This window comes from Phocoena phocoena, chromosome 10 (assembly GCF_963924675.1).
Source record: "Phocoena phocoena chromosome 10, mPhoPho1.1, whole genome shotgun sequence".
Taxonomy (NCBI): domain Eukaryota; kingdom Metazoa; phylum Chordata; class Mammalia; order Artiodactyla; family Phocoenidae; genus Phocoena; species Phocoena phocoena.
The window spans coordinates 3,053,525-3,077,481 of NC_089228.1; the positions used below are offsets into that span (position 1 = coordinate 3,053,525).

Here is a 23,957-nt window from a genome sequence, read left to right on the forward strand (position 1 = left end):
GGAGTACTGGAATTAAGAAGAAGCACGAGCCATGGAATGACACAGGCAGACCCGATATAAATAAAATATTCGTAGAAAAATAGCCTCTTACAAAATATTCTCTTATCCAGTGGCTCACTTTCCAAAAGATGGAAACTGCCGGGAGTTTCAGTATTACCTTTCCTCTCTCTATATATTCCAAACTGGACTTTTCTAACGGTGACGTTTGAGCTGGGGAGGACTACAGGATGGGAAACGTATCCTGGAAAACGTCTCCATTTCTGGACCAGCTTAAATCTCTGGAGAATTAGCAGCAAACGGCAAAAAAATATAAGTGTGTGTGTATATGTCTACATAGGTATAGAGGATGTCTGCCCTTGCACTTAAACATCTAGGGCGGCAAGGGGGTACTTGCGAAATCAACTAGTAGAAGTGTCTGCAGAAAGAATCATTATGTACAGTTCTACTCAGCTCCTTGTCCTAGCGACGGAATTATCCCACAGGAAAGCAAGCGGTCCACTTTGATTGCAGAAAACGGATCCCGACGAGGTGGAAGGGTTCTTTTTAATTAAATAAATTAATATTATTTTTTATCAGAATAAATTGTTAAATATTGCTCTCTTGAGGCCCCGGAGTCCAGAGTTTCTGGTGCGAAGGCTCTGCTCCAGCCAAGGAGGCCCCAGGCGGCGTCTGGGGCCGAGGGAGCGGCGCTGGGTGTAGCGTGGACAGCTCGGGGCCCTGGAGGGGTCCCCCGCGGGGGACCCCACAGCAGACAAGACAAGCTCAGCGCGGCTGCAGAGGTCTGGGCCGTGCCCGCGGCGTGGAGAGCGTCCGGTCCTCGCCGCCCCGCGTGCGGCCAGTGGGGCCGCCGCCCCGCCGCTCACTTGCACGTGTAGACCTCGGTGCGCTCGCTGCACGTGTTGCACTTGACGTAGCAGCACCAGTGGAACTTGCAGTTGCACTGCCACACACGGGCGTACTGGTGGGTGTTGTAGCCGCGGCCGCAGCACATGAGGTCGCAGCCGCTGGCCTGGGGGGCCGTCTTGTTGCAGGCACGGCCCTGCGTGCCCACGCTGCCCGTCACCGGGTCCTCCTCGCAGTAGTTGGGCGACTTCTCGATGTACACCAGGTCGGTGTCCATGGGCTTGCGGTAGGAGAGCGGCTTCTTGATCTTCAGGAAGGTGGGCCGCTTGTTGCGGCTGGCGCGCACGGGCTCCACGTGAACAGCCTCGTTGTACTTGTCCTTGAGCACGTAGCCCAGCTCGCGGAACTGCGGCAGCGTGGTCCAGCAGGTCTTGGTGGTGCATGAGCCCGACACGCCGTGGCACTTACACTCCAGCTTCATGTTCTCCTCCAGGATCTGCGGGGGTGGCAGGGAGAGCACAGCGCGTCACTGAGAGGCCGGCCGAGTGGGGCCCCTGGCCCGCCCACCCCCTGCCCCGCCTGGCTGGGCTTGGCGTGTGCTTTTCTTTCTGGCGCAGGAAACTGAGACCCGGATTCGAACCACTCTCACCTGCAGCCTTTGCGCTGCGCCTTCCCCAGGACTCGCCCCCCCTCCCTGCCAGCCCGCCCTGAGTGGTCCTCCTGCCGGCGCTTAGATCAGTTCAGGCCAGTCCAGACCACGCATAGGTTCTCTCGGGGCTGCACAGGCTTAAAATCATTTTTGAACCAACATTTAAAAACCAGGAGACTTTCAAAGACAGACTGCCAGGTTTGTTGGCAAACAGAAAGGGCATCTGGCAACTCTGCATTGATACTCAAATTATTTCAAAACCAGTGCATCTGGGCACTGACCTGCTGGCCACAGAGGCCAGCACGGCAGTCCTGCTGCATCTGGCTCCCCTCAGCCTGCATCATCGCATGGCGTGATACCTGGAGTTTTATCAGCACCTGCCTCCCTCACGGGTCGGCATCCCTCAACTCACCACAGTCCTTACCACTCCCTATCGCTTCCCTGACCACAAGCTATGCTTTTTCAGAGGTCATCTGCTTTGATCACTTGTGGCAGCAACCTGAATCTCCCAGGCACATGGAGAGAGATACACAGATAGCTGTGTACATGCAGGAGCACACAAGACGTACACACATCAGCACCCGGGAGGTGCTCGAGTTGCCGTCACATGGCAACCCCGAGCATCCTTAAAGTCTCCCTCTCCCTCTCCCTCTCCCTCTCTCACACCCTCTCTCTCACACACACACACACACACACACACACACACACACACACACACACCACAGGGAAATGCAAATGGACACACATTAGGACACCACACCCTTCTGGAGGAGAGCTTTCCAGATTGAGAGGCACTGGATGTAGTTGGACCCAGTGTAGAGAGATGTCCACACTGCTATGGACATCTGAGTCTGGGAACCCTGACTCTGATTTCACCTTCCCTGACTCCCAGCCTGGATGATGTTTTCCTTCTTCTGAGTTCCCAGCACCTCTCAGGCATCATCACAGCATGAGGGGCAGCATTGTACAGGGAGTGAAAAGCAGAGATTTGGACCCTGGGTTTAAATCCCAGATCTAACATGAACCTGCTGTGTGCCCTCAGGCAACTTGCTTCAGCGCAGCTGCAGTTTCCCCACATGCAGAACGGGGAGGATGATAGTACTTCATTATAATCGCACAATGAGATGCTGGACAGAAATGAGGATGAACTTCTCACACACACAAGAAGCTCAGATCTCTAAGATGTAATGTTGCGTGAAAGAAGCTGGACGCAAAAGAGAATATACTGTGTGATTCCACTGATAGGAAGTTCAAGGACAGGCAAAGCTAACGACTGGTTTTCACTTAATCTTTATTTACATGTATAGGCAGTGGGCCAGAGATGGTCCACGTGCTGGATTTTGCTGACCCCTGCTTTGGAATATCCCAGCAATAAAAGAAGACACCATTTACCAAACCCCCCATCGTATAAGATATTCATATTGCTTTCAGGGTTTGTTTGTTTGTTTTCCAATATTTATCTTCCCTCCTTTCTTTCTGTTTTTTTAAAAACTATATGTAATGTGTAAGGAGGCGTTTTTGGAACTAAAGCTTCTCCTACTTCCTCCTCATCTTCCACGTGATTTCATCCTAATGGACACTTGCTGTTGTGTGCCAGGCACTGGGATGGGGATGTATTAGTGAACGTGGTTTCTGGGTCACTTTCCTGGTTCTTCATCCAGACTGCCAAATTGCCTTTGCCTGTTACATGGTGAAAGAATAAGTGAAAGAATGAGTAAATGACTAGACATTATTTGTCACCTGTGCACACCACACACTGGGTCCGTGCCTTTATACGTGGCGTCTTATTTAACTCCATGGAGTTAGTGTGACTCCATTGAACAAGGCAAAACCCGAGGCTCGGCTGACTCCTGGAGCTGGTCTGTGAGGTGTTCGGGAACGAGGGTCTTACTGCCAAGGGGTGCGAATCAAGTGCTTGGTGGCTGCTTACTTGCTCTGTGACCTTGGGATTGTCACACCCCCTTCTCCGGGCCTCAGTTGCCTTCAGTGAACATGGAGTGAAGGCAATTCCGTCTTTTCTGACAAAAGTTAGAGGGCTGGAACAAAATCAGATATCCCAAAATAGCCATTAGTTCTGCCTCTGGGTCTGGGCCTGTGCTGGTGCTGGGGACACAGAGGTGACAAGATAAGATTCCCGTCTCCAAGGATGGGCCCATGTCCAGGGTCCTCCCAACCCTAGATGCTCAGCTTCTAGGAGGAGGTGACCAGTGCTGGTCAGTATACTCAACAGAAGGGGAGGCCACGGTGTCTGCACTCAAACAAGCCAGCGAGGCCGGGGCATCCAGAGTGTTCGGGGACAGGGATGGATTCTGGTCAGCTGAATGCCTGGTTCCGGGACACCTAGAGCGACAGAGCACGTACTGTCCTGCAGCCTCCACACACGTGCAGCTGGTGGTGGGTGAGCAGCCCCCCAAATCCCACAGGTGTCCCTTTTAGTCATCAGTGAGGAGATAGTTCCCAAATGTGACCTTTCCGTGTTGGCCTAAAAAGCGTGGGTAAGAGCGAGGGGCAGAAGTGTGATGTGTGCTGGGGGCAGAGTTGGGCAGGCGTTTCTGAGGCCGCACGGCCTGGCTGGTAGATCTTAGCGTGTCAGAGACTCCAACACGGATGCCTGGGGGCAGGGGGCATGGAGAACAGATTCTGACACTGAGTGTGGGTGAGGCCACAGAGCACCTGGAAAGCTGAGATACACAGAGCCGTGACTCAGAAGTGTCCCTTCCAAGATGTGTGCCCTAGAGAACCATATGCTTGTGCGCACAGGAAACAGGTTCAAGGATGTTCAGAGCATCAGCGTTCATTGTGGCTCCAAACTGGGCGGGACCTGATGTCCATCCACGGTTAAATGGATAAGCGGAGGCGTGTGGGCTCAGCGGGACACTCGAGGGCAGTACCATGACCAGCTACGGCGGCAGAGGTCAACCTCAGAAATACAGTGGGGAGGGAAGGAGGCAATCGTGGACGATTTCCACAGAACGATTTCATGCGTATCAAGTTCAAGGGCGGCATAACTGGACTGTGTTGTTTAGGGGCACATACAGAGGCGGTGAGAGCAATGGAGAGGAAAGAAATGAGGGTCATAAATATCAAGGCAGTGGTTGTCCGTCGGGTAGGAGGTGAGGGGCTGTGGCGGGTGAGGATCACCCAGGGCGCGCCTGGGGTCCTGGCAATATTCTGTTCCTTGATATGAGTGCTTTAAAATTATTCTTTTCAATCCACGTGGAGGATCCGAGTGCTTTTCTACGTGTAAGCTATACTTGCAATTTATAAAAATGCAGAGGGCACAGTAGCCCACGAGCACAAGAAAATACGCTCAGCATCATTAGCTCCAGGGAAACGCACATCAGCACCACGGTGAGACACCAGTTCGCACCCACTGGGATGGCTACAAGAGGAAACACAGGTAGAGCAGTTGTTGGCGAGGCTGCGGAGAAAAGGGAACGAACCCTCGGACACTGCTGGTGGGAATGTGAAATGGTGCAGCCCCTGTGGCAATGGCCCGGCAGTTCCTCAAAGTGTTAAACATACAGTTACCAAGTGACCCAGGATTATGGTCGCAATGTCTGGGTCTCGCCCTCCCCACCCCTCAACTCATACGTTGAAATCCTAACCCCCAAAGTGATGGTATTTGGTGGGGCCTTAGGGAGGTTCTTAAATCAGGAGGGTGAAGCCCTCGTGAATGGGATTAGCGCCTCATAAAAGAGGCTCCAGAGAGACCCCAGCCCCTTCTAACTCATGAGGACCCAGTGAGAAGGCCCCAGTTATGAGCCAGGAAGCGGGTCCTCATCAGGACTCAACCCTCATCTCGGGCTCCCAGCCTCCAGAACTGGGAGGAATCAATTTCTGTTGTTTCTCTGCCGCCCAGTCTGGGGCATTTTGTTGTAGCCACTCAGGCACACTAAGACACCCAGCAGTTCCACTCCTGGGCATATACCCAGGGGAAATGAAAACACACATCCACATAAAAAACTGATAAAACAAAGTTTATAGCAGCATTCTTTAAAATAGCCCCAAAGTGGAAACAACCCATATGACCACTGATGAACAGATAAATGAACCCAACTGACGAACAGATAAATGAACAAGTCCATCTACTCAGCAGAATATGATTCAGCCATAAAAAGGGGTGAAGTGCCGACACCTGCTGCACCACGGATGGACCTTGAAAACATGCTGCTCAGTGAGAGAAGCCAGACACACAAGACCACGTACTGTACAACTGTGTTTATAGGCCATGTCCAGAAGAGGCAACTCTGTGGAGACAGAAGGTAGACTAGTGGGCTGGAGGAGGTTGGAGAAATGGGGGGAGACGGCTGAAGAGGGCGTAGGTCTCTTTTTGAGGTAAAATGATTGTGGGGATGGTTGCGCATATCTGTGAACATATCGGTGTTGACCTGTACGCTTTGCGTGAGGGCACGGTACAGTATATGAATTAGACTAATTAAGTCGGCTTTTTAAGAAAAAGTCCCTGGTGGGATGTCGTGAAGAAGCATTGGGCTGTATTTGTGCGTCTGTGACACCGAATGTGTCCTCGGCGGTGGCCCCTGAGCAACGAGCCCCAGAGCCAGGGCCAGGCGCCCAGGCTGGGCAGGCAGCTGCCTTCCTCTTCTTCTGTGGCCACCACGACCTGAGGCCGTGGCGGCATTTGTGTCGGCCCCTAATCAGATGACACGCAGCCCCTTCGTGCCGCGAACTCTGCATCTTGAGAGCCTCAGTGATCGCATTATGTCCGCATTAAGCTGGGCATAATCACAGCCGCCCTGGCCAGGGCTGATCACCCAGATGGGCACCGAGCCCTTTGCCCAAAGCAGGGGACAACAGCAGAGGAAGTGTGTGGGACAGAGCCATGCTGTGCTCCCACCGTGAGGCCAGCTGGCTCCCAGCTTCCAAGCTGCCCAGGGGGACTTCCGGGGCACCCCCCTTACACTTGAAGAGCTTGGGACACGCCGAGCACCTACTCTGTGCCGGCCCCGTGCAAGGACTGGGGTCTCGGTAAAGTTAAGGCCACAAAGCTGCCGCCCTTGTGAAGAAGACATGCTGTGGGGAGAGGGGAGCAGTCACCCACTTCAGATAATAGAATAAGTGAGACGGAGAAGGTGGGAGAGGATCGGGGCTGGAGAGCGCGGGAGGAGGCAGGGGCGGCTACGTGACACTGACCCAAGCAGAGGGCAGCACAGACCTGTCCCCTCGTTTCATCTCCACTTGAAAGACGGACTGAGGCAGGGCAAAGGGCCCGAGGCTTCTGCACAACGGGCCAAGGCCTTGCGGTGACCGGGCTACGGTGCCGGTGCCCAGGTGGCACAGGTAGGGGGCCCATCCCAGAGGCTCTACCAACCATGTTAAGGAGGTGCGATTTTTTTATTATTCAGTGTTTTTTATTGAACTTTTCTTTAAGTTTTATATTTCCGGAAAAATTGTGAAAATAGTACAGAGGATTCCCATACATCCTGTATCCGGTTTTGCCTATGACTAACATCTGACATTAGTGTGGTAAATGTAAACGTATTAGCGTGGTAAGTTAATTAATCAGCTAATATTAATTTACTATTATGAACTGAAGTCCATACTTTATGCACATTCCCTTGGTTGATATGGTATGTCCCTTTCTGTTCTAGGATCCCATCCAGGCCACCACACGGCATTTAGTCATCCTGTCTCCTTGGGCCGGGAGATGGGGTTTTATTGCGTGTGGACAGGGCAGCCAGTGCTGCCGGGAGCAGGATTTATGATTTTATAAAGACCTCACGTTGGCTGTAACAAATCCACCACTCACGCTGGTGCTGGGAGACTGTGTGTGTGTGTGTGTGTGTGTGTGTGTGTGTGTGTGTGTGTGTTTGGGGGTGGAGGGTAATATGGGAAAGCTCTGTACCTTCTCCTCAGTTTTGCTGTGAACCTAAAACTTTTCTGAAAAAATAGTCTATTTAAAAAAAAAAAATCCCAGGAGAGAAGGAGGGAGTTTTTCTGGAGTCAAGATTCGGTTGTTTCTGCAGCTGACCGGCTGGATGTCCTCACTGGGCCTGGGTTTCCCCATTTTGAACTCAAGGGTTTGAAGTAAATGATTTACGAGGCTGCTTCTGACTCTCTCTGAGGATCCTGACCTCATATCCACACTGCTTTTTAACCCACCCAGACCAAGCGTTTTCAGAGCTCTGATGGCATCTGGTAGTCTGACAAGTGCTGAGAGATGGGCATATCCATCCCATTTCACAGGTGAGGAAACTGAGTCTCAGAGAAAGGAAGGGACTTAAGACCACAGAGCAGGCTGGATCTCCTCCATACGTCTCTCCAGAGCACTCCCCACCCTTCCCCAGGAGGCTGGACCAGAGGGTGGCACCCCTGAGCTTGATCTAGTTCCCTGATGGCTATCGGTGAGTGGCCTGGCCCAGGGCACACCGGCCGAATGCAGCCGCGCCCCTTCCAGGTGGGTCTGGCCAGTGGAAGGCACTGGAGGGAGCCCTGAGGGCAGAGCGAGGTCCTGGTTAGTATTGCTCCCGCTCCCCCACTGCTGGCCCACAGGGTGGCTGTGTTCCTCTAGCAGAGGTCATGGCTCCCACATCCTCTCTGTGAGTCCCCCTGGGTTCTAGCAGCCCGACCACCCTAAGGAGTAATGGGACCCCTGGTGCCAGCCCCAGGGTGCTGCACCATCCCCCTTGGTTCCTTTAACTTTGCCCTTTGTTTTATTAGCAACCTCTCCTTTACAAAGCAGCTTGGTTGCAATATAATTCACATACCACACGATTCACTGTGTTGAAGTACACGATTCAGTGGTTTTTAGTACACGCAGAGCTGTGCAACCATCACCACCAAGTTTAGAACACTTTCATCACCCCAAAAGAAACGCCATTCCTGTCAGTAGTCGCTCCTGCCTCTCCCTTCCTCTCAGTCCCTGGCAACCACTCATCTACTTTCTGTCTTTATAGATGTGCCTGTTCCGGACATATAAATGGACTCATACAGTATGTGGCCTGTTGTGTGTCCAGTTCCCTTCACGCAGCATAATGCGTTCAAAGTTCAGCCACGGTGCAGCAGGTGTCGGCACTTCATTCCTTCTTATGGCTGAATAATATTCCATTGTAGGGGTATGCCGCACTCCATCCCCCCATTCGTCAGTTGTTGGCCTGCAGTCTCTGTTTAAAACTCTCCCGGATTTCCTAGTCCGAATGTGCCTGTTGCATGGGCCCCGACCCCGGCACTGCACACCATTCCTCGTGGCAGAGCCAAGCACGAGTCCCACGCCGGGACTCCCAGCCTGTCCTCTTTCCCCTTTGTCCACCTCTGGGCTCTGCACCTGCCGGCCCTTATCTGGAAGGCCAATCTTTACTGCCATTATAGAGGCTCAACCCAACAATTCCACCACAGAATATGTACCCTCCGGGGAGGCTCATGCATGTGTAAAATGACAGCCTCAGAGAGGCATTATCTGAAATATCAAAAGGCCGAAAGGATCTAAAGATCCACCAATGGGGACGGGTTCCACAAATCATGGTGCGCCGATGAGGTGGAATGTCCTGCAGCTGCCAGAGAGAATGAGGCAGCCCTGTACTTTCTAGTGAGGTACACAGTGGAGAGAACAGAGGTGCAGGAAAGTATGCAGAGCAGGAGCTGTTTGTACGAGACAGAAAAGACCTGTGTGTGCGTGTTCCTAAGAACACAGAATAACATCCCTGGAGGAATACGTGAGACACTGGTAGGAGTAGCTGCCTCCGGGGAGGATACCAGGTATCAGGGGCCTTACTTTTCATAGGATTGTTCTTTGTACCATTTGAATATTCTACACTGTCAGAAAAAAAGTCACCTCCTCCACAAAGCCTTCCCTGATTGCCAGGGCAGTCGTTCACTCCCTCATGGTTTCCATAACTGTCCTGGGCTGTTGGGTAATTTTCACTTTGTCCCTGTGGTGACTGTCTACCTGTTAGCTTCCCCCATCAGGCCAGCAGCCCTCTGTGGTGGACATGGAGATATACCACCCAAACCCCCTTCAAGGGAGGTCTTGCTTCACAGCTACATGTAGAGATGTGCTGGTGAACAGACTCTCAAAAAAAAAAAAAAAAAAAAAAAACCCTGTTTTGTAGCGTTTGCCAATTCCTGTGGGATAAATCCTCCCACCATGGCCAATTTTAAGCTACCGGTGGTTTCCCAATCAGCTTGCAAATCTCTAATATTTATTTAATACTGCATCTTACGAGTGATAAGCCCTGGCACCAGCACACCATGGGACAGGGAAGGCTCCAGCTGTCAGATCCTGCAGGGTCTGTCCCAGCTCCAAATCCCTTCAGCCCTCTATGGGGACAGAGACAGGCAGGGGTCCCAAGGTCCGGCCACTCCCACCGTGGCTTTGCAGGCCAGCATCACGACTGCACTTCTGCCCTGTCCTGCTCCTCCCACCCTCTTCACTGACCCCTAATAAACAGCTTAGACCGAACTCCATCTCAGCCTCTCCTCCTGGAGAACCCTACCTGTGACACTCCTGGGGGGCTGGGGACATTCCCCTCCACCTCCTAGCCCCGGGCAGAGAGCCTGGCGTAGAACAGGTGCCGGCCAACTGCGAGGGGAAATAAGGACCTACTGTGTGTCTGCTCTGATGTGCATTCATTCACTTGCTCACTCATTTTGCACTGAGCACCTACTGTGTGCTGCTGGCATCACTCCTGCTGTGGAGGCCCTGGGAGGACCATGATACAAACAGATGCTGCCCCTGCCTTCTCTGAGCCTGCAGACCCACACCAGAAGCAGCCATGGAATTAATACTCCCCCCAAATCTAATTACAAGTTGGTGAGTGCTGTGAAGGAGTGACACAGAGAGCGAGGAAAACTTGACCCAGGAGGAGCTGCTCTGTTTGCAGCAAGGGCCAGATACCAGGAAGGACATATTAGAATCAGCCAAACTCAAGACCATACAATGGAGAAAAGACAGGCTCTTCAATAAACGGTGCTGGGAAAACTGGACAGCTCCATGTAAAAGAATGAATGAAATTAGAACACTCTTTAACACCATGCACAAAAGCAAACTCGCAACAGATTAAAGATGTAAATGTAAGACTGGATACTATAAAACTCTTAGAGGAAAACATAGGCAGAACATTCTAGGACATAAATCACAGCAAGATCCTTTTTGACCCACCTCCTAGAGAAATGGAAATAAAAACAAAAATAAACAAATGGGACCTAATTAAACTCAAAAGCTCTTGCACAGCAAAGGAAACCATAAACAAAACGAAAAGACAACCCTCAGAATGGAAGAAAATATTTGCAAACGATGCGGCCGACAATGGATTAATCTCCAAAATTTACAAACAGCTTATGCGGCTCAATATCAAAAAAACAACCAACCTAATCAAAAAATGGGCAGAAGACCTAAACAGACATTTCACCAAAGAAGACATACAGATGGCCAAAGGCACATGAAAAGATGCTCAGCGTCACTAATTATTAGAGAAATGCAAATCAGAACTCCAGTGAGGTATCACCTCACACCAGTCAGAATGGCATCATTAAAAAGTCTACAAACAAATGCTGGAGAGGGTGTGGAGAAAAGGGAACCCTCCTACACTGTTGGTGGGAATGTAAACTGGCGTAGCCACTATGGAGAACAGTATGGAGGGTCCTTAAAAAACTAAAAATAGACCTACCACATGATCCAGCAGTCCCACTCCTGGGCATATATCCATAGAAAAACATGGTTCAAAAGGATACATGCACCCCAAAGTTCACAGCAGCACTATTTACAATAGCCAAGACCTGGAAGCAACCTAAATGTCCATCGACAGAGGAATAGATAAAGAAGACGTGGTACATATATACGATGGAATATTAGCCATAAAAATGAATGAAATAATGCCATTTGCAGCAACATGGATGGACCTGGAGATTATCATACTAAGTGAAATAAGTCAGACAAAGACAAATACCATAAGATATCACTTATATCTGGAATCTAAAATGATACAAATGAACTTACAAAACAGAAACAGATTCACAGATTAGAGAACGAATTTATGGTTACCAGGGGGGAAGGACAGATTGGGAGTTTGGGACTGACACGTACACACTGCTATATTTAAAATAGATAATCAACAAGGACCTACTATACAGCACAGGGAACTCTGCTCAATATTCGGTAATAACGTAAATGGGAAAAGAATTTGAAAAAGAACAGATACATGCATATGTATAACTGAATCACTTTGCTGTACACCTGAGACTAACACAACGTTGTTAATCAACTATACTCCAATATAAAATAAAAAAATTTTTTTAATTCAAACTTGGAATAATATTTTTTAAAAAATTTCTATGGAACCTGAGAAAAGTGAAGAAATGTAAAAATGTAAAGGAAAAGAAACTAAAATCTTTCTAAATAAATACCTGACATTAAAAAAATAAAATAAAATAGATAACCAACAAGGACCTACTGTACAGCACAGGGAACTCTGCTCAATATTCTGTAATAACCTAAGTGGGAAAAGAATTTGAAAAAGGATACACGTGCATGTATACGTATAACTGAACCACTTTGCTGAAACGAATGCAACATTATTAATCAACTATACTCCAGTATAAAATAAAAATTAAAAAAAAAAAAAGAATCAGCCAGACTTAGGGGGATGGGGCAACGGCAGTTCAAACCAGGGAAGAGCAACACGCCAAGGCCCAGAGGTGGGAGGGCTGCAGCCCGACCCCAAGAGGAACGGAGGAGACACGGCTGGGGCCGTGTGAGAAGAGATGGAGATGGAGCAGGGAGGCGGCAGGGCTGGGATGCACCTGGAGTACCTGTGAGCCAAGGGGCTTTCGTGCAGGGAGTGATGAGGTCTGACACTCTGAAAGATCGTGGCAAAAAGAGTGGAAATTAGGTCAGAGAGTCAGAGTGGCAGGATGGAGATCCAGAGGGAATGTCCCCATCACCCAGGCCAGAGATGACGGCAGCTCCGATGAAGAGGATGCAGTGGAGGGAAGAGAAGGCAATACTCGGTGGGGGAGGATTGCGGGGCCCAGGGGTGACTCATGGGCCTCTGATGGATACGGAGGCCGTGCACTGAGACGAGGGACCGGAGGAGGGGCCAGGCTTGGGGAAGGGCTTAGTGTTGAGGGTGTGATGAGAAAATTTGGGGCACAGTGAGTGGCCAGGAAAAGGGGCCTCTCGGGGAGCAGAAGGGTCTTTTGGTGCCACTGAAATCTGGCCCCAGCCAGCTTGGGTGTCCACAGTGGATCATCCCAGTCAGGATTCAGTCACTTCCAAAGACTAAATGAAACGTGTGGTTGAAAACAGCCAGAAGTAGGACGAACACCTATAATTCTTGGTATTAAAAAAAAAAAAAAGATTGCGGAAGCACAAGATAGGAGAGACTGAGAAAGACGGAAAGCTTTAGCTGACCACCAGAGCACTACGGACAAAGAGGCTGCGAAAAAGCCAACCATCTGAAGCCGTACTAACAGAGGTCTAGCGCTCACGACACCAGAGGAGATGGTCTTGCTCTATCGGTTCCAGAACTGGGCTACGCCCCAGCAGATGGACAGAGCACACGTGGAGGGGAAGGGACTGGAGAGCCCAGGCTAAAGGAGCTGGAGCTGTCCTGCCCAGAGAAGGCAGTGTCTGGGGTCCTGGTCACCGCCCCATACATTCTGCAGGTCTGTCCTGGGGCAGGGTGAATAGGAGGGACTGTGTGTCTGTTCCGAGGACAGGACTGGGACCCCAGCTGGAGGGGAGTCATAGGCAACAGATCCCAGGTCAGTGAGATGCCAGCCGTCCCCACTAGGCTGACCAGCACTGGAGGGGCCGCCAGGGGGCGGGGGGGTGCTGGTGAGCACCTGTCCTGGGAGGGTGTGGGGTCTGCAGTGGGGATTCCTGAACCAGGTGGGGCAGGGCTGCTCTCACCCTGCTTCTCTGTCCCCCAGCCCAGCCCCAAACCTGTCTGGAGCAGTAGGAAGGATTTTCTGCATCGCTGGAGGGAAGAAAATCAATCTCCTTCTGACAGGTCCCCCAGGAAGTGCCAACAATGTACCAGGTGCTGCCCAGAGCCCAGAATTACCAGGGCGGGGCTCCCACGCCTGGGAGAGGCCTCCGGAGAAACTTGGCTCCAGAAAGATTCCTGATTCATTACACGCAACAGATACCATCAAGGTTGGCCTCCTGGGCTGTCCAAACTCTCGGGGCTGCCCAGATGATCTAGGGGTGAACTTCCTGGAGGAGGAGGGAGGTCAGACAGCGACCTCTGGCTCCCACACGTCCCCGCCATGTGGTGCTCCTGGGACCAGGAGCCTCTGTCACCTGCCACAGCATTCTGAAAGGCATCTGAGTATTAAAGCCAAAAGCTGTTTGCCAATGTTGAATTCCACCGCCTCCCTTCACCTCTCCGCCAAACTGCAGTCCCCAGGAAAAAAACAGCCCAGGAGGATTTCCCCACCTCAGGGCAACCGGTCCTCCTACCTGCCCTCCTCCAGGAATGCACCTCCATTCATCCCGGCATAGCCCAGGCCATCCCAGCCTTTCCAGGGCCTCGGCAAAAGCCACCTCTTCCTCAGAGTGCCCTGCCTGCGCCCCGCCTAGCCCCAGCAGGACTCCTCCAGCACGGACCTCTCCCGACCTCTCCCACTCCTGACGCCCTTCTCTTTGTGCCTTGTTTTACAGCGAGCGCAGCTGGGCCTCCGAGTTCTGCAAACTCTGATTCCTCGGTGAGCCTTTCCCCAGCCGCAGATGCTAAAGCAGTCCCACAGGTCATCACCCCCAGATCCTACGGGTCATCACTCCCAGTTCCCACGGGTCACCACTCCCAGCTCCCACCGGTCACCACACCTAGATCTCCCTGGTCATCACCCCCAGATCCCACGGGTCACCACCCCCAGTTCCCACTGGTCATCACCCCCAGTTCCCACAGGTCACCACTCCCAGTTCCCACCGGTCATCACCCCCAATTCCCACCGGTCATCACCCTCAGTTCCCACGGGTCATCACCCCCACTTCATACGGCTCATCACTCAGATCCCACGGGTCATCACCCCCAATTTCCACAGGTCACAACTCCCAGTTCCCACCGGTCATCACTCCTAGATCTCCCCGGTCATCACCCCCAGATCCCACGGGTCATCACTGCCAGTTCCTACAGGTCATCACTCCCAGATCCCATGCGTCATCACCCCCAGTTCCCACAGGTCACATCTCCCAGTTCTCACGGGTCACCACTCCTAGATCTACCCAGTCATCACCCCCAGTTCCCACGGGTCAGCACCCCCAGTTCCCACGGGTCATCACTCCCAGATTCCACGGGTCATCACCCCCATATCCCACGGGTCATCACCCCCAGTTCCCACGGGTCACCACCCCCTGTTCCCACGGGTCATCACCCCCAGATCCCACAGGTCATCACCCCCAGTTCCAACGGGTCATCACTCCCAGATCCCTCCGGTCATCACCCCCAGTTCCCACTGGTCATCACTCCCAGATCTCACTCGTCATCACCACCAGTTCTCCCCAGTCATCACCCCCAGTTCCCATGGGTCATCACCCCCAGTTCCCACGGGTCATCACTCCCAGATCCCACGGGTCATCACTCCCAGATCCCACAGGTCATCACCCCCAGTTCCCACTGGTCATCACTCCCAGATCCCACAGGTCATCACCCCTAGTCCCACCGGTCATCACTGCCAGTTCCCACTGGTCATCATGTCCAGATCCCACAGGTCATCACCCCCAGTTCCCTCTGGTCATTGCTAGGTATGAACTGGTGACTCAGGCAAGTCAGGACCAATCAGAGTGAGTCCTGGGGATTTGGTGTGAAGAGAAGTCAAGAACTATTGGTAATTTCCTGCCAGAGGAACAGGATGGGATACCGAGGGCAGAGCTGTGGACAGCTATGGACAGGCATCTCGCAACCATGTGGGTCTAACTAAGAAAGCAGAGCTGAGAAATAGAGAATGAGGGGTGTGTGGACTTGGTTCCTGGGAGTATCATTTGTACCCTGGATCAAGCTGGCCCTGAATCCATTAACTCAGGACCATTTGGTTCCATGAACTAAAGAATTTCCTTTGTTTTTAAGCTGGCTTGAGTTGGGTTTCTGTCCTTTATGGATTAAAATGTCCTAACTGTCCCAGAGGTCCTTTCATCTGTGCAGTAAGATGTTTTACATAGACCCAATAGCCAGTCCTTAGTTCATGGGTTTGAAGCCACAGCAGGAAGCAGATCTGAGGGCCTTGGGGAGACCAGGCCCTGAAGGTAGAGGCTGCAGGTTAGCTGGGCATCTGCTGCTCTGTCCGTCTGACCCCCCCACTGTTGGCCAGCCTGACTCTTCTGCAGGGAGAGGTCAGTTCTGGGCCGTGTGCACCCCAGCTGGTGATCAGTGACCCAGGCAGTCAGAATCAGTCTCAACATGGCAGCACACTGACAAAAGGCAGCCTGAAGCAGGGGAGAAGGCACCAGTGTCAGAGCCAGGCAGCCCAAGAACCTGCTTCGAATCCCACCTCTGGCCACCACACGCTGGTGATAGGAGAACTAGCCAGAGGGAACAGGGCACACCTCCCGTCTGGCCCTCCATGGTCCAACCACAGCTTGCCTGCCGCTGACCACAGAGGCCGAAAACACAGGAACTACCTGATAAAAAGAGAGACCTGAGAGAGCAACTTCTTGTTTTCCGTCTTTGTATGCTGTGGTGTGAAAGCGTGGTTCTGGGAGCTTAGGCAGCCATATTGTGATGCCGAGGCAAGAGAACCAGAGGCCAACAAGGTGACAATCTGCAGACGGGAGGATGGGAAACAGCTTGGGCCTCGAAGAGATTGTTGAACGTCTGAAAGAAACTACATCCAGATTTTCATTTGCAAGAAAAAGCCAGCTCCTATCAATGAAGCCACATCTGGTTAAGCATTCTGTTACTTGGCACCCAAGCCTCTTCAGTGGTCTGCTCCTTGTAAAGTAGGAGCAATTCTTTCCTCAGAAGAAATGGTGGGGATTAAGGAGAGAAGGGCTATCAGGGCCTGGTGTGGCACGTCTCACACTATAGGCCCCTAACCCGTGAGTTCTTCCCGTTTCCACACAACGAATGCTGGGGGTGCCGGGGTGAGTGTGGCATGGTGCTGGAGGGGCCGGGGGCAGGGTTATGGGGTGGAAGGAGCTGGCAGGCACTGGTTCTGCTTCTGCCTCCACATTGCTGTGTGGCTGCGGGCAAGCCCCTTTCCTTCTCTGGGCCCCAGTCTCCCCTGCCTGAAGGCGCCGGAGGGGGATTTCCGAGAGAGAAGACAGTGACACAGAAGGACAAGGAGGGCACATTCTCCCAGACGTTGCCGGGTGGGAGTCGACCTCTGGGTAGTGCGGTAGTGCAGACAAGAGGAAGTGACCGTCCCCCCAGGGCCACCGTGAGTGGCCAGTGGGCCCCCTGAAGCAGCTCGGCCCGTCGCCCTGCCTCCTGCCTCCTCCCACACGCAGATGCCTGTCCTGTTGTGACCCGCGCCCCCAGCTCCTGCGGCGCGTCTGCGCTGCTGCCACCTGCACGGGAGAGCCTCCACGGTCACCTCCTCCTCCCTCACCCCATCTGCCCCACTCCCGGCAGCATCCTTGCCCGTCCGTGTTGCCGCTGGGCCTTCTGCCGCTCTCAGCTCCCAGCCACCCTCCCCCAGCAGGAGACCTGGCTCCCGAACCTTCTCCAAACCCACTCCCCACCCGACCCGAGGCAGCCAGGCCACCTGGGAGAGGCGGCACCGGCAGGGAGAACACAGAGAGCAGGAGGCAGATGTGTTGGGTGCCGAGGCCGCCTCCTCCGGGGCTGTGTGGGTTCCACAGAAGGCCCTGCCTAGGCTAGACTCAGGGGACGCGGGCAGGAGGATGGTCCCCGCGTCCCGCTACTTTCCTCTTCCAGGGCTCCAGGCCCCAGCTGCCCGTGTTTCTTTGTCTCCAAGCTGCACGTGACCCAAACCACCTGTAACAACAGAGGCCAGCACTGGTCCTTCGTCCTCTGTGTGTGACACAAGGTGTCCCTCGCTGTGCACGTGCTATGGCCATGCCCTGTGCTGGGCCCCTCATGCCATCTGCCTAAGGAGCCCCACAAGGTGGGGGCCATGCTGGAGTCAAGGCTGAGGGCCTGGATGTGCTGGGCACCTCTGTGCCCCCTTCTCCGGCCCTGGAGGCTCACCTGTGTACCCTGCGCCCACAGGCTTCCTGTCCTCCAGCGTCTGGTCAGGCCCAGCCAGCAGTGGGGAGCAGGGAGTGGGGAGTCCTGCAAGAGACTGGACGGCAGGAGGAGAGAGGGGCAGGGACATCTCTTCCCTGGATCCCCTCTCTGTAGGGCCACGTGGTGGCCGTTACCCCGTTCCTCTACCTGGAGCCCCAGCTCCCGCCAGGTGGCCCCTCTCCTCCAGCTGCTCGCCCTCCAGTCCACAGCTCCCCTCTCTGCCCCACAGGGCCCAGGCAGTACGAGCTCCCCACGGCTGCTGCAGCACCCCTCGGAGGACAGCCTGGATGCTACGTATGCCCTGTAAGTAACCCCTTCGTTCAGGTTCCTTCCGTGATCCCAACTGTGCCACTGACCAGACCCCGGCTGGGACACTGGGCGAGTGCCACCCCTCCACTGGCCTCGGTTGTGTCTCCTTGTTCAACAGAACACATCCAGTGGTGGCAGCATCAGGACCCAGTGACCAAAGGCGTGGTGCCCAGCCGGAGGAGCCCTCAGGAAGGGCAGCTGTGTTATTATGGTGGTTATAGATTACTGACGGCACTGCGTGAACTCCCTGTGTTCTTGGATAAGAGTAGAGACAGCTGCTCACACAGAGGCCCATGCTTGCTCCATGCCAAACTGCCCTGTGTCATAACTTCCTGTCTGCACACCCATCCCTCCCGCCAGGCTGTGAGCCCCACGAGGGCAGGAACGGTGCCCAACTCCAATAAGAGCCACTGACAGCATCAGCTGGCATTCCAAGCTCTTAACAGACAGCACCTCGCTGAATCCACACAGTCACCCTGTGAGGCAGATTTACCTCATCATCCCCACTTTACAGGTGAGGAGTCTGAGGCACCAGGGGCCACAGACGGGAAGTGCGGGGCTGGTATGTGAACCCAGGCAGTCTGGCTGCAGCACTACGGAACGCGGCTGAACAGAAGGAAGGCAGGTGTGCCGGGATGGCGTTGCTCCCCCAGGCCACGGTCACGGGACTGGATAGTGCTGTGGACGCCACGGTGCCCCCCCAGGTCCTCCTCCAGGACCACGCACTCGCTGCCTGGCTGCCCGGAGTGTCAGCCGCTGACACCCTCAGCCGCATCCCTCCTGGAACCGTCCTCCCATCACGGGAGCAGCCTCACCCGCGGTCACGGCCCCTCATCAGGGCAGCCCCAGGAGTGAGTGGCCTGGCCCAGGCCACTTTGCTGTGCCCTCAGGACTCCCTCCAGTGCCTTCCACTGGCCAGACCCACCTGGAAGGGGCACGGCTGCATTCGGCAGGTGTGCCCTGGGCCAGGCCAATCCACTGGTCGATGCTGGGGACAACTCTAAAGGGCCATTCCAGCCCAGAGCCACTCATCGGACCAGCTGAAGCCTCTGTAGCTGCCGCATCGCAGCCCAGCTTTGCTCCCACTTCCTGGGAAATGCCCTGCATGCAGCGGGCCTTTCCAAGGATGTTGACCTAAGACAACGTGGAAGCCCGCGGGCAGGCAGCCGTGGACACTGCCCTCACAGAACGTACACAGGAGACGCGAGGTGTGAGCGCCGCCCTGGGAGGGGGCTGCAGGCTGGGGGCCCAGAGCTGACAGCACCGCCCCTGCTCTCCCGCTGCCCCCGCCCCTCTTCCTCCTCCACCTGCCCTCCTCCTGCACGTCCATCCATCATGAACAGAAAGCTGCATTTCTTTCAGCTGCAGCTGTATTCCTCTGGGCAACTCAGATGAAAGAGGGGAAAAGACAGCTTTTTTTTTTTTAGTAAACATTTGGAGTATTTTCTTCTTGGTCACATTCTTTGAGTCACACTGGATGCACCGACTTCAAGCAAGTATTCCTGTCTGCCTCGGGTGGGGATGGCAGGGGAAGCTGCGTTCCACAGAACAAGGCCGCTGGAATGCAGCTGGGTTAGCCCGACGGCACGGGAGGCGTGGACTCCGGCCAGGGCCTCAGGAAAAGGGGTGTCAACCCCATCCCGAGGGACAATCTTCCTGGTTTAGACTGGGACCTCCTGTAAGGAGTGTTCGCCAGATTACGGCTGCTCAAACACTGTCTCTGGCTCCCAGTCATCCGGGGGTTGAAACCCAGAGTCCGTGGCCTGGCTCTCGAGGCCTCCACGAACTGGCCTCTGCCAGCTCCGAGGTCTCGGAGGAACCGTTTCTCGGGGACCGACACCCCTCACCCCCAGACTTGTGTCTTTCTTGACGTGACTCTCACAGTCACCACCCCCGACACAAGCTCACACACAGATTCTTGGATGGTGGAAGCCAGCAGGGGGGGTCCCCGTGCGGCCCACCAGGGCCTGGGCAGCCTCTGCTGTGCTCGCCTGTTCCCGGGGCCAGCGCGGCCCACTGTCAACGTGGAACAGACAAGCCCCACCGGCAACCCTGCCCCAGCCCAGCCCTGCCACCGTTCTGGCTGCGGCTCTCTCATCTGGGGGTGGCCTCTGACAGGGTCTGCCGCCCTGGAGTGTGGACTGCAGACTGAGTGAGGCAGTCAGGGACCCCAACTATCGCCTGAGGGGCAGGGAGGCCAGCGGGAGTAGGTGGAGCCATCAAACACATGTTCCTCCCGACCTCTGACGCATCGGTGGATTGGCCTTGGCATTCATTCATTCATTCATTGACTCACTAATTCATTTTTCTACCGCATGTTAATTTAATCCCTGGCCTGGGCGGGCCTGAGGTTGGTGGCCAGGTGGCAGAAAGAGGCCAGGCCCCTGCTCTCTGGAAGCTTACGCTCTTGGGGGATAAGGCAGCCATGCATCCAAATGTCACGCGGGCACGAGGCCAATGCCAGCCTCCACCATCGGTGGCTCTGAAGGAAAGCACGTACCTGCCCCTCCCGTGGTCACAGTCCCCCAGCGGTCCCCCGCTCCACAGCCCAACTGGAAAATGTTTCTAAGACAATGGAAGAATCTGAGTCAGGTGGGGTGTTACAAAGCACTGAGGGATTGTTCACGTTGCTCCAAGTACTAACGCTGCCACTGCTATGTTCTTAAAATCCTTATTGATTAGAAGTACACAGTAGGTGAAATAACATCTTGTTGGATTTGCCCCATACCGTTCCAGTTTGTGGGAGCTTGGGGGTGGAGACTAGAACGATGCTCATGGCTGCTGGCCAATGCTGGGGTTCTGTGCTGGGTCCGAGAGGTCCCGTATCCCTCTCCACCTACACCCCATGGTCCCGTACACCGTCCTCTCTCCACCTACACCTCGTGGTCCCGTACACAGTCCTCTCTCCACCTACACCCCGTGGTCCCATACACCATCATCTCTCCACCTACACCCCGTGGTCCCGTACACCGTCCTCTCTCCACCTACACCCCATGGTCCTGTACACCGTCCTCTCTCCACCTACACCTCGTGGTCCCGTACACAGTCCTCTCTCCACCTACACCCCGTGGTCCCATACACCATCATCTCTCCACCTACACCCCGTGGTCCCGTACACCGTCCTCTCTCCACCTACACCCCATGGTCCCGTACACTGTCCTCTCTCCACCTACACCCCGTGTTCCCGTATACCGTCCTCTCTCCACCTACACCCCATGGTCCCATACACCGTCCTCTCTCCACCTACACCCCGTGGTCCCTTACGCCGTTCTCTCTCCACCTACACCCCATGGTCCCTTACGCCGTTCTCTCTCCACCTACACCCCGTGGTCCCTCACACCTTTTTCTCTCCACCTACACCCTGTGGTCCCGTACACCGTCCTCTCTCCGCCTACACCCCGTGGTCCCTTACACCATTCTCTCTCTGCCTACACCGTTCTCTCTCTGCCTACACCCCGTGGTCCCTTACACCATTCTCTCTCCACCTACACCCCGTGGTCCTGTACAGTGTTCTCTCTGCACCTACACCCCATGGTCCCGTACAATGTCCTCTCTCCCACTACACGCCATGGTCCCATACACCGTTCTCTTTCCACCTCCACCCCATGGTCCCTTACACCGTTCTCTCCACCTACACCCCGTGGTCCCGTACAGTGTTCTCTCTGCACCTACACCCCATGGTCCCGTAGTGTTCTCTCTCCACCTACACCCCATGGTCCCATACACCGTTCTCTCTCCACCTACACCCCGTGGTCCCTTACAACATTCTCTCTCCACCTACACCCCGTAGTCCCGTACAATGTTCTCTCTCCACCTATACTCCGTGGTACCGTACACCGTTCTCTCCCCACCTACAGCCCGTGGACCCTTACACCGTTCTCTCTCCACCTACACCCCGTGGTCCCGTACAGTGTTCTCTCTGCACCTACACCCCATGGTCCCATACACTGTTCTCTCTCAACCCACAACCCGTGGTCCCGTACACCGTTCTCTCTCCACCTACACCCCGTGGTCCCGTACACCATCCTCTCTCCACCTATACCCCGTGGTCCCTCACACCGTTCTCTCTCCACCTACACCCTGTGGTCCCTCATACTGTTCTGTCTCTGCCTAAACCCCATGGCCCCTCACACTGTTCTCTCTCCACCTACACCCTGTGGTCCCGTACACTGTTCTCTCAACCTACACCCTGTGGTCCCATACACCGTCCTCTCTCCACCTACAGCCCATGGTCCCGTACACCATCCTCTCTCCACCTACACCTCATGGTCCCGTACACAGTCCTCTCTCCACCTACACCCCGTGGTCCCGTACACCGTCCTCTCTCCACCTACACCCCGTGGTCTCATACACTGTCCTCTCTCCACCTACACCCCGTGGTCCCTCACACCGTTCTCTCTCCACCTACACCCCGTGGTCCCGTACACCGTCCTCTCTCCACCTACACCCCTTGGTCCCTCACACCATCCTCTCTCCACCTACACCTTGTGGTCCCTCACACCATCCTCTCTCCACCTACACCCCGTGGTCCCGTACACAGTCCTCTCTCCACCTACACCCCATGGTCCCGTACACCGTCCTCTCTCCACCTACACCCCGTGGTCCCTCACACCGTTCTCTCTCCACCTACACCCCGTGGTCCCGTACAACGTCCTCTCTCCACCTACACCCCTTGGTCCCTCACACCATCCTCTCTCCACCTACACCTTGTGGTCCCTCACACCGTCCTCTCTCCACCTACACCCCGTGGTCCCGTACACCGTCCTCTCTCCACCTACACCCCATGGTCCCGTACACCGTCCTCTCTCCACCTACACCCCGTGGTCCCTCACACCATTCTCTCTCCACCTACACCCCATGGTCCCTCACACTGTTCTCTCTCCACCTACACCTCGTGTTCCCTCACACTGTTCTCTCTCCACCTACACTCCATGGTCCCTTACACTGTTCTCTCTCCACCTGCACCCTGTGGTCCCTGCTACCTCTTTGGCCTCACCCCTACACCTTTGTTCACTCCACCCTAATCGCCATGGGCTCCTTGCTGCTCCTCCAACACACCAGGCATGCTCTGCCTCAGGGCCTTTGCACAGCTCTCCCTCTGCCTGGAACTCTTCCCCACCCTCTCCATGGCTCCCGCCCTCCTTTCCTAGGGGCCTTTGCTCAAATCTCACCTTTGCAGGGACTCTCCCTGACCCCCGCCCTGGTTCGTTTTGCTCCCCACGGGCATCGGTATCTGACATAGCACACATTTCTGTCTTCGGTTTCTCTTGTCTCTTACCAGAATGCCAACTGCCCAAGGGCAGGGACTCGGTTTGTCTGCTCCTGCCGTGGCCCCAGCACTCTGACTGGTGTCCAGAGCACAGTCAGTGCTCAGCAAATACTTGCTGGGTGAGTGGCTGAGAGCAGGAACAAAGGAGCCCGACTGGAATGAGGAGGTGAGGAAATAATCCCTGAGCTGAGACAGGACCTGAGGAGGGCCAGGCTGGACAGAAAGCAGGAAAGGGCAATCCGGGCAGAGGGAACGGCACGGGAGAAGGGCAGTGCGGAAGGGAGCGGGGGAGCCCAGAAACGGGAAGGAAGCCAGCCGTCAGGGGGGAGGGCCAACCCACCGCCGGACAGGACAGGGTACTTGGCACTGGAGAGGCTCCCTCAGGCAGCCACGTGGGGGACAGACCAGAGGCCTGAGCAGGTGCGGGAAGAAGTAGGACAGTGGCTCAGCCAGGCAGAACCACAGATGGGGAGCAAGGAAGCACAGAAGCCGGAGGCCCGCTCGCTGCTTTCCAGGGGCAGCCCCCGCGAACCAGCTGACGGAGGCCGAGCCAGTGTCCACGGCACCTGCTGGGCTGCGGGGCTCTGGCCAGCCCCACGGGGATGCAGAGCCAGAGTACTCAGGGCGCAGGTCCCGCCTGTGTCTGTCCAGACCCTCCTCCTCTCTTGACCCAGAGACATGGCTTTTTCAGGGACAGCCCTGAAGAGGATGGACTTCAAGGATGTGGGGCACTGACCAC

The 23,957-nt window shown here is 54.7% G+C and overlaps 1 protein-coding gene across 1 annotated transcript in view; it reads right to left on the reverse strand.

Moving 5' to 3' along the window:
* Positions 1–859: 859 nt before the first annotated feature.
* WNT7A (Wnt family member 7A) overlaps positions 860–23,957 on the reverse strand; it is a 66,194-nt gene continuing 43,096 nt past the window's right edge. The window contains exon 4 of the mRNA XM_065885689.1: positions 860–1,339. Within this exon, the coding sequence (XP_065741761.1) occupies positions 860–1,339 (480 nt within the window). The remainder of the gene's footprint in view (positions 1,340–23,957) is intronic.